The sequence below is a fragment of the Zerene cesonia genome, chromosome 4 (genome assembly GCF_012273895.1).
Source record: "Zerene cesonia ecotype Mississippi chromosome 4, Zerene_cesonia_1.1, whole genome shotgun sequence".
Lineage (NCBI taxonomy): Eukaryota > Metazoa > Arthropoda > Insecta > Lepidoptera > Pieridae > Zerene > Zerene cesonia.
Genome location: NC_052105.1, coordinates 4161019 through 4176620, shown reverse-complemented (window position 1 = coordinate 4176620; position 15602 = coordinate 4161019). Strand labels below are relative to the sequence as shown.

The 15602-nt window shown below is 35.4% G+C and overlaps 1 protein-coding gene across 8 annotated transcripts in view; it reads left to right on the top strand.

The window, feature by feature from the left end:
* LOC119839555 (DENN domain-containing protein Crag) overlaps positions 1-15602 on the top strand; it is a 26803-nt gene that overhangs the window by 4977 nt on the left and 6224 nt on the right. For 7 of the 8 annotated variants that reach the window (XM_038365889.1, XM_038365896.1, XM_038365894.1 and 4 more), the window contains exons 3-25: positions 2233-2397; positions 3697-3936; positions 4583-4670; positions 6052-6211; positions 6928-7119; positions 7612-7713; positions 8051-8223; positions 8515-8606; positions 8689-8810; positions 9001-9112; positions 9286-9374; positions 9512-9676; positions 9912-10128; positions 10567-10744; positions 11258-11444; positions 11788-11954; positions 12485-12597; positions 12927-13031; positions 13472-13612; positions 14061-14164; positions 14255-14363; positions 14478-14589; positions 14891-15097. In XM_038365889.1, coding sequence (XP_038221817.1) covers positions 2233-2397; positions 3697-3936; positions 4583-4670; positions 6052-6211; positions 6928-7119; positions 7612-7713; positions 8051-8223; positions 8515-8606; positions 8689-8810; positions 9001-9112; positions 9286-9374; positions 9512-9676; positions 9912-10128; positions 10567-10744; positions 11258-11444; positions 11788-11954; positions 12485-12597; positions 12927-13031; positions 13472-13612; positions 14061-14164; positions 14255-14363; positions 14478-14589; positions 14891-15097 — 3340 coding nt within the window. The remainder of the gene's footprint in view (positions 1-2232; positions 2398-3696; positions 3937-4582; positions 4671-6051; positions 6212-6927; positions 7120-7611; positions 7714-8050; positions 8224-8514; positions 8607-8688; positions 8811-9000; positions 9113-9285; positions 9375-9511; positions 9677-9911; positions 10129-10566; positions 10745-11257; positions 11445-11787; positions 11955-12484; positions 12598-12926; positions 13032-13471; positions 13613-14060; positions 14165-14254; positions 14364-14477; positions 14590-14890; positions 15098-15602) is intronic. The other variant, XM_038365890.1, reaches the window with a different exon arrangement.

The window sequence follows — 15602 nt, the reverse complement described above, 5'->3', positions numbered from 1 at the left end:
TCGATGGAACGCGGCCTTTGTTAAATTTAATTTTTAGTTTTATAGCATTGAAATGCTTTATAAATGAGAAATTTTGGATCACGGGTCACGGGTGGCCGAGAGGCTAGGCGTTGCTACGGTTAGGCAAGATACGCAGGTTCGAATCCTGCCTCGTGATCGAATTTTTTCTATTCTTTCAAAATTTCTCAAATAATAGGTTTTTTTCTAAAATAAAGTGGTTTACGAGATGACGTACGAATAACGTAAAATACGAATCTAAATTCTTAAAAAAACATATTGCCTCTTCTACCAAAATCCACGCAGTACAAATTTTTGTATTCAAAGCAAACCGCGGGACGAAAACCCAGTCATGTCAATGACAACAATATGTATATGAAAACGATATAATACGGTCAGGGACCTTGCCATACTCCTTGGATGAACCAGGCCTATAAGGTGCATGCATAAAAACTTGTCAAACTAGTCTCTCACAAACAGTTATGAACCTTCAAGTAGAGCAACTGACCATATGGATTGATAGTGTTGATATTGTAATTGTATGTTTGCACATTTCAATATTTTTTATTTTAAAATTGTTTGATAATATTATAAACACATTAGCAAATGATCAAAGGAAGACTATCTGCTATTTGTGAAAGATTACAAAAACTATTCTTGGTAGATGTTTTAATTTAAAAGTAGTTGCAGTAGCAGTAGTAGTCATTTCTTTGAATATGTGCCCCACAACATTATTGTGAAGGATTGGCCAATGTCATGTTCAGCTTAGTGTAAAAGATTAAGTTCTTAATATTTAATAACCAAGTACCTCTCGGTATGCTTGTTTATTTTCTCACTTAACCTGTATGTATGTGGTGTAATTAATCCAACTACCAGATCATCTATCAATCTCAGCTAAATATAATTAGATTAAACTTGAATCCGTCTCTTATGCGTTCGTTGACTCTTAAGTCTTCAGTAACCATCTTCAATAAATAGGAATGAATATCTCGTTTGGTTACCACAGGGTCGTCCGGTGAAATAATTTATTTTGTCTATATGTATCTGGAAAGGGAAGCGAATTCGTTAATTACGCTAGTTAGAATGTTAATATAAAATAGTGCTTAAAACTGCATTTGTAATAAGTTGATAGAAATATGTTTAGCGTAATGTATGACTAACCTACTAGATTTATTCTGCAAGAAAAATTCATTGCCGTCAATTCTAAGGTTTCATTCGATCTTCTTTACAATCTCGTAATAGATGAAGTGTAGGTTAGTGCGTCTATTAGATACCGTCTCTATTTCTTGTCAAGGCCGACATTATATATTAAATGATATCTTTATTAAGTACCTAGATGCGCTGTGAGCAAGAAAATATTTTTAAATTGGTTTCGTAGGACACGTGATAACTTCTAAAACACCTACACAATAATAGTTATAAAGATCTATTTGTCTTTTATACTTCAGGTTTTCATTCAATAATATTAAAAGCTTCCCCTTTTCACATTAAATTATTTGACCCAGTAATACTCACCAATTTGTGATAATGGCCCGGTTCTACTTTCAAACAAATTGCCAACGAAAGGTCACTATCGATTGACCCCGCAATGATTCATATTTATCACCATCATTGATGTTAGTCTTGAATGAACCGATGATAAGGTCATTGAATGCATAAAGTCTAGGAATTCACCGGGTGATAAGCATAAATACGTAACGTGCTTAACTACTTCATTAGTGAGCTAGTTATGGCAATATTTTTATTACATTTCTCGCACATTTTTTTCTGAAATAGTGATTTTTTTATAAGTCTCTGACCTAATTCTATAACAAGGGCTTTAAATAATAAAATGATTGTTTGTCCCTAATGCTATAATACGATTTAATGCTTTAAAAATAAGCCTATTTGAATGAACAACTATCTAGGTTATTTTTTATTAAAGGCAGCTATGATAATAATGTATAGTGACTAGCTGACCCGGCTATTCGGCCTAAATGTTATCATTTAGGGGTTTGAAAAATATGTAGTGGCAGATTACCAAACCTACCCGATATGCACACAATCTTTTATGAGAATCGGTTCAGTCGTTTCAGAGGAGTATGGTAACATTGTGACACGCTAACATTGTGACACGAGAATTTTATATAATATAGAGAGAAGAGATAATCTAGTGTATAATTATTATCCTTTACAATGCTTCGCTATTTGGGCGTAATTGGCAGCGATATTTTAGCGATTTTATTTCTTTTTCAGGTGTGGTATTTCCTGGGTTAGGTGAAACGGTGCCAAATGATTACGAATTAATAGAATCAACACCGACTGGTCTACCGGCTGATCTGAACCATGGCTCCATGCGATCTCCAGTTTGTTTTTTGTGCATCCGACGGGGACGGGACAAGCCGCCCCTCGTTGATATCGGTGAGTTTGTATTGTATGATAATTATTTTCTACTATCACAAATCTAAATGTCTAATATCAATCTCCCGTCCGATTTTGATGTCTGATTCTGATTCTAAAGAAAAACGGAGTTAGTAAAATCAACGTGTATAATTTTTTACGTACGCCCACGCATATCTTATTGCAGAGAAGTGAGATCTTAATGATTCTTTACATTGGTCCCATGTGAATTTGGAAAAAAAGCTTGTTTTTTGCCGGTTTTTTTTTTTTATGTTTCATTTACTCTTTTATAAATTCTTATAATTTGAGATAACGAAGCTTTTGTATTGTGTATTTTATTTGAATGAATTATCAACTGGCTTTTTTGGGGTTTGTTATCAATTTTGATGGTTATTTTTTAATTTTTTATTTGAAACATGATGCCTCCCAAGTGTTCCCACAAAAAATGTTGTCCAGTTTTGACAATTTGAGGATGGTTTAGTTTTTTTATTAAATGATGTTTTTTTTTACGACCAGATTTAATACGTGAACATATTTTTTTTCATTCTCATCAAATGATGTCATGCGAAGAATGGGATTATCCCCTCAAAAATAATATAATATCAAATATTGCTCATTTACTTACAATACATTGAATGTTTTAGCAAAATTATAATTTGCTTAGGAACGATTAAATGCGTTTATTTAATTTCACAATTTAGTCATACGACCTTGCTACATTCGCAGTCTAGTTTTATGCTCCAATAACAGCGAGACATCAAGTGGTAATCTTCGCATCTCGTTATTAGCTTATCAGATTTAACATTTTAATATTTTTCATTTAAAAATAAATGACAGATCAACTTTAGAATTCAGAATGAGCAGTTTTTGTTTTAGATGTTATACAAATTATTTTTATTATAATTCAAATAATCAAGACATCAGCTTTCTTTTCCTTTAAAAAGCCGATTATTCATTTTAGTTTGTATAACGCCGTTCCTTAGAACTATATATTACTGCTGATTAATATAATGCGTGAATACTTTAATTTCTAATATTAGGTTTATATATTAGGATGTGGATTAACTCGCGTGTAACCCGGATAAGATGTAGCCATTGTGCTCATCAAGACCATTGTCTATGACTGTACCAAATTTCATACAGATCCCGACAAAGGCTTTTACGTGAAAGAGTAACAAACATCCATAGATTCTTACAAACTTTACGGAGGAAACTGGAATGTAGGAATTCCAATAACTAGAAATGCGAGACTACAGATACTCATGCCAAACATTTGTCCCCAATATAATTCGCGTTTTGTAAGTTACACATTAATTACAGGCGTCATGTACGACGGCAGAGAGCGTCTCATGGCGGACGCGGAGATGGTACTCAAATCGGTGGGCGGTAGACTGGCGAACGTGAACAATTCCACGGCGAAAACTTATATCACGTACAGGCGGGCGCATCCAACCGCGCCGTGCAATGCTCTAGTCGTAGTCGATATATGCGTAGTCGTCACCAGTAGGGGGGAAACCCCGCCACATGCGTTTTGTATGATTGCGAAGAATTTGAACAAAGGTTTGTTGATTTTTTTTTTTCAGTTTATTTTTGTGTCTCTTTATAAATTTAGGTGAAAAGCTTTCGGTATCCTGTCAGATACATTTTTGTGTAGCATTAATTTTTTTTTTTTTAATTTTGATAATATAAGGTAATTGAGCCTTGCGAAGTAATAATATCTGATTTGTGAAATTTGCTACGGTTTGGCAAAAAAAAACGCGGGTTCGAATCCTGCCTCGTGATCAAATTTTTTCTATTCTTTCAAAATTTCTCATTTATAAAGCATTTCAATGCTATAAAACTAAAAATTAAATATCTGATTTTATTACCGAGATACACGTCCTGAGTTCTAAATCCATGGGGTAATTATTGTTTGCAGCTTTTATTTGTAATCAGAAAGCTATTAAAATATAAAAATATATTACCAGTACACGTAGCACATTCTTTTATATTTACCCGCCAAAGATTCGTAACTAAGCAGAATAACGTAAACAGATTATTGATCCACGAATAGCATAGCAAATAAAATACTTCTATTTTATTCACTTCAATTTCAGAATTACACTTTTAAAATGTAGCGTTTTTAATGTATGTTTGTAGATTGATACGCTTGCTAGGCTCATACGCACGTAATGAAGTTTGAATAAACAAATAACAACAATTTCAGGGTTAATGGGTAGCGATGTATTCCTCTGCTACAAAAAGTCAATGAACCGTCCGCCGCTAATAGCTTTCAAACCAGAAGTACTGTTTAGGTAAGTTTTGGGCCTTTAATCATACTAACAACCTTTTTAGCTCTTACCTTTTATTACTTATGTTTTATATGTAATATTTATTACAGCCAATTTTGAATTTTGAAGCTCTTGTATCTACTTATCTATACTTCTGTACTAATAATATAAGGCTCAGGAGTTCGTTTGTTTGTTTGAACACGCTAATCTCGAGAAATACGCGATCGATATAAAAAATTATTTATGTACGTAATCACTGAGTGCTATTGACTATATATGCACCACGGGCAAAGCCGGGATGAACCGTTAGTGTTCAATGTTTTACACGTTTATATCTACTCTATCTTTTGGTTATACATACTATCGATTAAAGATCAATCGATAAGATTTTATCTTGTTTTTTAATCAAATCAATTGAGTGATAATAATAGTGACCTTTTGCCATGTCAGTCCAATGTTTATGCACTATATATTACAGTGTCGAAGTTGATCCGAGATTGCATTATACAATACGTTAGTGTTTGTTATTCATGCATATTGTATTGTTATTCAATTATGGAGCGCGTTCTATTTTTATTCCCATTAGAATTATTAAGGCCACAATGGATTTGTAAGGACGTGTTTGTATGTGTGTGTTATTCGTGGAGGAATTTAAATTTCTATTCGACATGTAATTGTGATCATATAATTATGATAATATTGTACAGTATTGATCTATACAATGAATAAGATGAACAAAAGAGTCAATATATCGTCCATTAATGTTTTTCAATATACATAAATTGTAGCAATTATAGTGTCGCTCAAAATATATATTTAGCAAAAAATAAAGAACTCTTGAAATCCAACAATAAAATCAAAGAGAAATGAAAGTTGAAACATAATATTAACCTTTTCCACTTGCTTAGAATGCGTCATTAATTAGCTCCTCGAAGGCGGCGATAGAAGGGTTCTGTTTCAAACAAAGATTTATGTAATCATAACATATTAGCGTGATAACTTAGACAATGCGCTTCTATGCTACGAAAGTATCAGTTTCAAAGAGACTAATGTTTCGTAATTGTGCAAACATTGAATGCAACGTATCTAGTTAATATCATTCTAACTGCTGAAACTGATTAAACTTTGTTTATTGTAACGATAAGATCGAAAAAAATTATGATACTTCTCTTCAGCCATTTCATGCTTTTTCTTTTATTTTTTTTTTATCTACCGAAAAGCGGCAAAAAAGACATTGATATTAATATAAATACTTGATATTAGTAAATCGTTCTATATTTAAAAAAATGCAAAAGTAGATTTCTGGAGAAAATGAACAATGATTTTTCTATTGGATAACCAAGACTATATTTATGGATATTGTTACTATTGACGAGTAATATAGTAACAATCGTTTTCTATTTAGGTATCCCACGGTAGATCGTCGCAGCATGGCATTTCCTACTTCTGTGCCCCTGTTCTGTCTGCCCATGGGCGCCACGTTGGAGCTGTGGCCTAATAACGCGTCTGCACCAAAGCCTGTATTTTCCACTTTCGTTCTGACCGTCGCGGATGCTACTGACAAGGTGACTGTTGCGATATTTAATTTTTTTTTTTTTTTTCAAACTAAAAAATTCAAGTAATTAATTTTAACTGCAAACTGATTTATTTTAACTAACAATTTTTCTTAAACTTTTTTACACCTCACGAGTAGGCTGTTTTAATATTAATTTTAAATTTTAACAGGAAAATAAGTCTTTTGTATTAAGCATTTTGTTTTCGCTTACTTGGAATTCATTAAAGTATAACAAATCACGTACATTTTTCTCTTACTTATTACTTAATTTAGACTCACCTTTTAAACTGACATCCAAGCGAAATCATACGCATATCGAATTAAAACATTTGTTTATTGAACCAGACTTTTAAAGTACTTTCGAATCGTCACCTAATATAAAAATAAAATTCAGTCAAGTGCGATTCGGACTTGCTACACAATTGGGTTCCGAATAATACCACCCATACAATTTGTATACCGTGGCAACCGTTTCTTAAACTCTATATTTTTATTATTTGTTGTTATAGAGCCCTCATAGGAGGCCTGTGTCCCAGCAGTGGGAACATATATGGGCTGATGATGATGATGATAGAGCCAACTTAATATATACATCATATCTGAAAATGTCATCTATCTAAATAATACAACCTGGTGACAGACGAAATCTTAGTAACCGTACCGTACGGAACCGTGAAATTATCGTTTTTTTTTTTTTTTGAATTAAATAACAGACACATTTTGCAGGTGTACGGTTCGGCCGTAACGTTCTACGAGAGCTACCCGCACGCGCAGTTGACGGAGGGGCACCAGGAGGCGCTCGGGTGGCGCGCCGGCGTCAGCCAGAGCACGCACTCGCTGCACGCCAACAAGTGCATCTGCCTGCTCTCGCGGTGGCCCTTCAGCGACACGTTCGAGCGGTGGCTGCTCTATATTCTGGTGAGTTTTTGTGAGAAAATATAAATTATCAATTGCTGTTCGTTAGTCTCGCCAGAACTCGAGAACGGCTGAATAGATTTATTTTATTTTGGTCTTGATATGTCCGTGGAGGTCTAGGGAAGGTTTAAAAGGTGAGAACTATAAGGAAAATATGTCTAAACAATATTCTATGGCGTTGCGAAGTTCGCCGGGACAGCTAGTTAATTATATTAATTTATCTTGTATATAAAATTCCCGTGTCACAATTCTATTTACAAAACTCTTCCGAAACGGCTCTACCGATGAACCTTACCGACCGTATGAAATATTGTATGCATATTTTTGTATGTCTGAAAATCGGCCCAAAAATCTATTGTATGTCGAAAATCTATTTTTCATACCCCTAAATGATAAGAGTAAGGCTGAACAGCGTTTGCCGGGTTGGCTAGTTAACTATATAACATTGCTATTCACAAACTATAATAGTCTAATAATATTTACTTTTCTTTTCAGGAAATGTCATGGAGTAAAGAACCGTTAAATATACCAATCGAAAGGTACATAACACACTTATTGGAAGAAGTTCCATTTCCCGAACCTCGCATATTACTTCAGGTAAGTTAAGTTTGGCATATTATGTTTTTGTAATTACACATTTAATGGTTCAATTTGAAAAATCTAATATATAAAATTCTCGTGTCACAGTTTTCGTTGCCATACTCCTCCGAAACGGCTTGACCGATTTTGATGAAATTTTTTGTGCTTATCCGGTATCTATGAGAATAGGCCAACATCTATTTTTCATACCCCTAAATGATAAGAGTAAGGCAGAACAGCGTTTGCCGGGTGCAGCTAGTATACATATATAAGTAAATTAACTCATTCTATGGCCACCAAGCAAATGTAAGTTTATATAATATGATATAAATAAATGTTATATTTTGTTTCACAGTTATCACCCACAAACCCACACGATCGGGTCATAGTAACTAGACGTGACGATCAGCCGTTAGTACGAAGCGGCGCTGGCTTTAGACAGCTCTTGTTAAATCTAGGACCTGATAACTGTCTATTGCTGCTTGCTTTGGCTATCACCGAGCAGAAAATACTTATACATTCATTGAGGTATGTTTATCCTATTATGTGGCGATATATAAATATATTACATAATAAAATGTTTAAATTGTCTTTACCAAAATAATATCTTTAATACCAACTACAATCAGTCCATTTAAATAGTTTCTGCTTAATTTTTCTTACAATAATTTAATGTGTTCAGCTATAAACTGTCTTTTGTGTTTTTTATATGTTGTCGTTTTCTAGTGCCATAAAGAAATATCAATTTTTGAAATATACAAATCAAACATTCATTATGCAATCGCTTCAAGCTTATATCACAAAATCCTCTTTTTTCAGACCAGACACACTTACCGCTGTATCAGAGGCAGTATCGAGTCTCCTGTTTCCATTCAAATGGCAGTGCCCGTATATACCACTTTGTCCATTAGGTAATATTAAAAAAAAAAAACAATATGTATTGCCTGAATATATAGTCTAACAATAAATGTTAAATGTTAAAATATTTTACAGGATTAGCGGAAGTACTTCACGCACCTTTGCCGTATTTAATAGGTGTTGACTCGAGGTTTTTTGACCTTTACGAACCGCCACCCGACGTTACTTGTGTCGATTTAGACACCAATAATATAACAGTGAGTTACTTGATATTATTATTTATTTATTGTTAATTTTAATGCAAAGTATATTGTTAAATCTATAATCGTTTTCAATACATTTCTGCTGCTGCTCTCTGCTATATTTTCTTCTTTGTCGTCATACAAAGACATCAAGACAACATGAAAATATCGTTTTTAGTAAAATAATTATATTTTCCCATTCTAGATATGTGAATCGCAGAGGCATATATCATTAAAGTTGCTTCCGAAAAGTCAAGCGAGGGCGTTAAGGCAGACGTTGGAACAGTTGTTCGCGAACATTCGACCCGGTATGTTAGGTAGGATATAGAGTCGAGAAAATTTATTTTTTCATATTATTATAAATATAAAATGGAGAGACTATGCTAAACACTATTTGGAGATATTCTATTAATTTAATATCCTTATTGAAATATAAGTTTTAGATGTTCATGCATAAGATTAGTAATGTAATGTCTTTATTTTATTGCAGCGTCGCCCATCCACTATTCAAATAACAGCAAATATAATGGTGAACCAACTACGAGTCTAGATAGGGACTTCCAAAAGCGGAAAAAGGAGGTGAGTTTTTGTGCGTCCTTAATAACATTTTACGGATAAAAATTGAATTAATAATTTAAGCATTCATTACAAATTAACAAAATTTAAAAATATTTGTAATATTGTTTGTATAAATCATGTAATTTTTGTAATTCTAGCAAGCATTAGAACTGAAGATTCAAGAAGCATTTCTCCGATTTATGGCTGTGACGTTGGAAGGTTATCGCAGATATCTGATTCCCATAACAAAGGCACCCACTGTTGGCACTACTGATCCACATGCGCTCTTCCAAATGGACGCTTTTCTCAAATCCAGGGATAAGGTATGTTATAGACTGGATATGATTATGATTTAAAGCTTTGTTAGTACTAGAGGAAAAAAGAAGTTATGATTACCATATAATAATTTATTTTGTTTTATGATAACAGCATAATTATACAATTTATGTCTGGTCTGGAATTAAACTGTATTAAATTTGTATGTTCAGCAGAAAGGAGAAAAATTTTATTAAACAGACATTTTAAGCATATTTTGATTATATTATGCCCGTTCCGCAGACGCAACAGCGCTTCCTGACGCTGATAATGCGCACGCAAATGTTCACGCGGTTCATAGAGGAGCGCTCGTTCGTGTGCGACGGCGCCGACCAGGGGCTCACGTTCTTCGACGAGTGCATCGAGCGGGTGTCGGCCGACGGCGCGCTGCTCGACGTCGAGCCCGCGCACTGCGCCGAGCGCACCGTGTTCGTGCTGCCGCCCGACCCGCCCGACCCCGGTGAGACTGTCGTGCTAACTGAACTGTTCTCAGCGAGTGCGACTGTTTTTGAATAGTGTCTTAGAATCTACATCTACCGTCTGTTTTTAAATTAAAAAAATCATGAAGATTAAGACAAGAAAATCGACAGTTAATATTTTTAAAGTTTGCTCACATTACAAGTAATGTTAGGATTTAAATTAAAAGCAACATGCATTTATTTTCAATAATTCAATAAGATATATGTGGCATATGTAACTGGCATATCAATTTACTTATACGTTGTATTTTATTGATTGTATTGAAAGCTCGAAGGATCAACATAACATAAAAAAAATCCGGCTCCAAATACACAAGATTATTTCAAATTATATGTTATTATAAAAGCGTACTGTTAGATTGAAAACTAATAATTTAAGCGAATACAAGCTAGATACTAAGATCTGTTACGCATCGCAGAGGAGACGTACACGTACGAGAAGTTCATCCTGGACGCGGGGCTGGCGGGGCGCTGCCGGCAGAGCGCGCGCGGCGCCGTGCAGGCGCTGCCCAGCGCCGCGCGCGCCTCCGCCGAGTCGCTCGCCGACGCGTCGCCCATGGCCAGGCGCACCAAGCACGAGATCGCGGCCGCTCAGAGGTACCGACGCTCCGCAACACTCTTCTAAAGAACACACACTTCTCTTTGTATAGTTGTTAGATTTATTGATAATTATCACGACCGTGGAATATCTCTACAATATGGTATAAGTGGAATCATTTATAGCCAAATAATAATGCATATGGAGCAATTGAAATAGTCTAACAGTTTTAAAATGTATTCTCAATATTTTTAATAAATACTCTAATTCTTTATAATGTATGTCTTATTTGTAAATTGTTTTTTATTTAATTTTGGTAATTAAGGATCAGGTTATAAATAAAGTTTATATAAGCGTTTATAATTTAGAGCATATTATCTTCTAAGACAAAGTTCTTCGAGTACATTCTGTAGTTTTATTTTCGTACACACAAGGCTGGACGAAATTGTTTCAAAAGCGTTAAAGCCGCTCATTTATTACTTATTACTTCTTGTGCTATGCGGCTACATACTTCCATACCAATTCTTACATACTTTCAAATTTATAATTTTACACACAATTTTTTTCACCAGGATGGCGCGTAAAGCCAGTCTGTCCCCGGAAGCATGGGCCAAGTGTCTCCTCGGCGCGTGCTACTCGCTATACTTCCTGGCGCTCCCGTGTCGTCTCACGCTGTACCGCGGCAAGGAACACGCTACATTGCGCGCCGCGTATGAGCTGCTCGAACGCGCTACCAAACTGCGCGTGCCGTTGGATGAGGTACGGTTTGGTTTAATCGTATGACTTGTATCATATTGAAAATAAAAATATTGCAAATCATGAAAAGCAATAAAATTTTGTTAGAATGATATTTTTTCGCAATTAATACTTAATAAAAGATTTAAGTGCTGATTAAAAACGTGATTATTCATAGTAAATAAATTGCCATTCAAATCTTTTTACAAATAATCAATCTATAAGTGAAATAATAATTTAAATCAATTATACTTATACTTACATGCATGCTTTTGTACAATTGTATGATCTTAAATATTTTTTAACAAAAAAAAAAAATGTGTTCAATATATTTTTATCCTATATAAACTTATTGCTTTTACACTAGGTGTGCTACCGAGCTATGATGCAGTTATGCGGCATCTACTCGCTGCCCGTGCTGGCGGTGCAGTTACTCTTCCTGATGAAGCGCGCGGGCCTCCAGCCGAACGCACTGACGTACGGGTACTACAACAGATGCGTGCTGGAGGCCGCTTGGCCCCAAGATATGCCTAGGTGCGTATAATATTAAAAGCTAGCATTTTGTATTGTTATTTATCAAGGACTAGCTGCGCCCCGCGGTTTCACCCGCTCAGGTTCGTATTCCGTAGGAATATCGGTTGCCTATATGTTATTCCAGGTGTCCAGCTATCTAAGTACCAAATTTCATTGCAATCGGTTCTGTAGTTTTTGCGTGAAAGAGCAACAAACGCACACACATCCTTAGAAACTTTTACATTTATAATATTAGTAGGAAGTAGGATGAGCGTGAACGTTATGTTACTTTTATAAATTTGTGTTGTTACATCTAATAAGACGTCTCTTTTTTTTTAATATGTGGTCGCAATTATGTATTCCTTGTTTCGCCCTTGTTTCGCGCGGTGAAAATCCTGTTTCTTTTATCAATCGTAACTCAAATCGCTAACTCTTTTAATCATCCTCCTCACCATCAAGTATGTATAGTTCATTTTCAAACATATATTTTTAATACAACTATATATCTATATATAGTGGAAAAAGTTTGTAAATATCTTTGTATGTCACAGTGGTTCGCAATTACTATGGAACAAGTTGCGTATAGCCGTGATGGGTGCGGCGCTGTTCCGTGCTGCGGGCGCGCAGCGAGCGAGCCGCGCCGCCGGGCAAGCTACTGCTGGATGTATGTATTTTTTTTTAATTCAGAACAAAATAATTGCTAATTAAATTGAGATAATGGCTGAGATTTTCTTTTGTATATGCAATATATATATATATATATATATATATATATATATATATATATATATATATATATATATATATATATATATATATATATATATATATATATATATATATATATATATATATATATATATATATATATATATATATATATATATATATATATATATATATATATATATATATTTATTATTTAATAATAAGCGGTGGTATGGTTTTATATATTCAACAGAACAACATTGTAAAATTTAATCTTCTTTGTAGCTGGCGGAACATTACCACGCGTAAGAACAGTTGCAGGAGAAGGTACTGAACTTGCTGCGTTAGCACTGGCTGAACCGATGCGAAGCCGCTCCAGCTTAGATTCAGGTAAAGAGTCACTATGGGTATATCTATTTTTATTTTTTACATACTCCAATCTTTTTACGTTTTCAATCGAACAGCAAAATTTCACTTATAACGGTTTTTAATAACGCTACTGTCAGCTTCATTTGTATCTTTGTATGTAACCGACACAAAAAGATATTGTTTTGAACCACTTCAATCGAGCAGATTAAATTTAAACTTTATACGCTTATCAAGGATCTGTCACAATACAATAGTTTCATGAGTAGATCTTAAAATCCTGATTACAATTGCCTGAATGAAATAATTTCCTTGTGATAACTCTGTTTAATATGAAATTGTATAATTAAAAAGTTTTTTCTTTATTATATTTGTTACATAAAATTTATATATAATATTTTTTGTGTATAATTGAGTCTATATAAAAGAGCGTTTACAACACCCGTATCGATTGGCGTGGGCAGTGTGCCGCGAGGAGGCGAGCGCGAGCGCGAGCGCGTTCGAGGCGCTGTGCCGGCGCGGCAACATCGTGCGCACCAACACGCACGCGCGGGCGCACACGCGCGCGCACGCGCTCTCCGCGCACGCCGGCATACTTATATCGGGTCAGTTTGTGCTATATGTTGTGCTATTCATTGTACATCCGAGCAGTTCAAGCCATCCAACGTTTCAATACGGCCTGATGTACATTCAACCACAGAGGATTAATAAACGGACAATAAACGAGGTGTCACTATTCGTACAGGTTACAAATTTTTATATATAATCTATATATGTGTTGACTGTAGTGTATTAACAAACTACTGAATAAATTTATATTATATATGTCTACAGATTTACATTCTTACTTTCTCACATTACGTACGAATTAATTTTTATCAACAGTGAATTAAGAAAATAATTTATTGTTATTAATCATTTCATAATTTGAAATTCGTGGCATAATATCTATGTTACTTTACGTTAAATCTATGACGTTTCTATTGGAAAATAAAAATCAAGCTGTGGTACAGTTTGCACCATGATTAATAAAAAGGTTATTACACTTTTAAGGTGTGCCGTCTAACCCTGATCTCAGTGAGAACACGCGACCTCGCAGCAACTCGTTAGGTAATGAAGAAGCGGAACCCACCATGCCTATTGCCGAAAAGAGACAAGTGAGTTTAATTGCTGTTGCATATTATATAAACTGCGGTAAGTGAGCACTTTCCATCGCTTTTTTATTAATATACGAGTATATCTTACAGACCATTCACGTAAGTCCAGAAAGTCCATCGGATTTGCGGATACTCACAAGATCGGAAAGTTTCGCTGGTGACGCCCAAATCGTTCAAAACTTGCAGAGGCTTTCATTTGGTAATTTATAATTTGTATACAAGTCTAACATATGTAATGACTGCTATCTATGAGTTTTTTTTTTTAATTTTCGACCACTGTTTAAATAAAACTAATTTTATATTTTTTTATTAGGAAATACAAACCCCAAAGCGCGCTGTTCACGAACGCTCAGCTTTCCCGAAGAGACCGATAAGGAAATGGCGGCAATACAGATTAACGATGCCAACAAAACCTCCCCACTAAAGTAATTCTTGCTCCTTTTCTTCTTTTTTTATTTTCTCTTTTACTTAAGCAGTATGAGTTAAAACGCACCTGATACTATGAACTAATTATATATTAAAATAGTTTTTGTAAAACGGTATTTATACTTGATGTAGAAGTAAAATTTTTCAAATTACTCGACAACTCGAGGGGTTTACAGCTGATTGACGTAATTCTTTTTGTGTAATTATTGTCATTTGGTTCTATTTTAAAGTTAGAACCCTCACTCGTTTTGAAGAAAAAAAAATTCGACGACACAATACAAGTGTTTATTATGTTGTCAGACTGTCCCCCCGCACGCCGGTGCTGTCGGACGACCCGCTGGGCGCGCTGGCGCCGGACGGGGCGGGGACGGGGGCGGGGGCGAAGCGCCCGCCAAGCCCGCCGCGCATACAGGACCCACCGCTGCCGAAGCACGAGCTCAGCGTCAGCCCCAAGTTGTTCCACCGCAGGAGCAACTCCTTCCAGGATGAACCCGAGGAGCCGCCTGGGTATACGCCTTCTTATGACATTTGGGCACTTAGATGTTCCAATAGTAGTCTGCTATCGATTCATACAATCCTTCTAATAAATGCAATAGGTACTCTGTCTGTCTCTTCTTCACGTCTAACGTCTAAACGCTGAACTGATTTGTATTAAATTTGGCACAAATGTAGTTTGAGACCTGAATAAGGACATGGATAGTAGGAAGTCCCATAAAAAACCACGGGAAACAAAACACCAACAATGCCTATCGTTTCCTTTACTACGCGGGTAAAGCCGGGAGCGCACTAGTATAAAATAATATTTACGTATAACGTGTTTCGTTATTTTGCCAATATTCCCCAAAATACATCATAATATAGTAATTCGCTTAAATCACACGCACGATACGAACCCCGAAAACCCTCCCCGGCCCACACTGCACTGCAAGAACCCCGCCAATCCTACACGAGTGCACGAACGCCCGCGAACCCCAACACCCAGCACGAAACACCCCAACCCCCTGACGGTGAC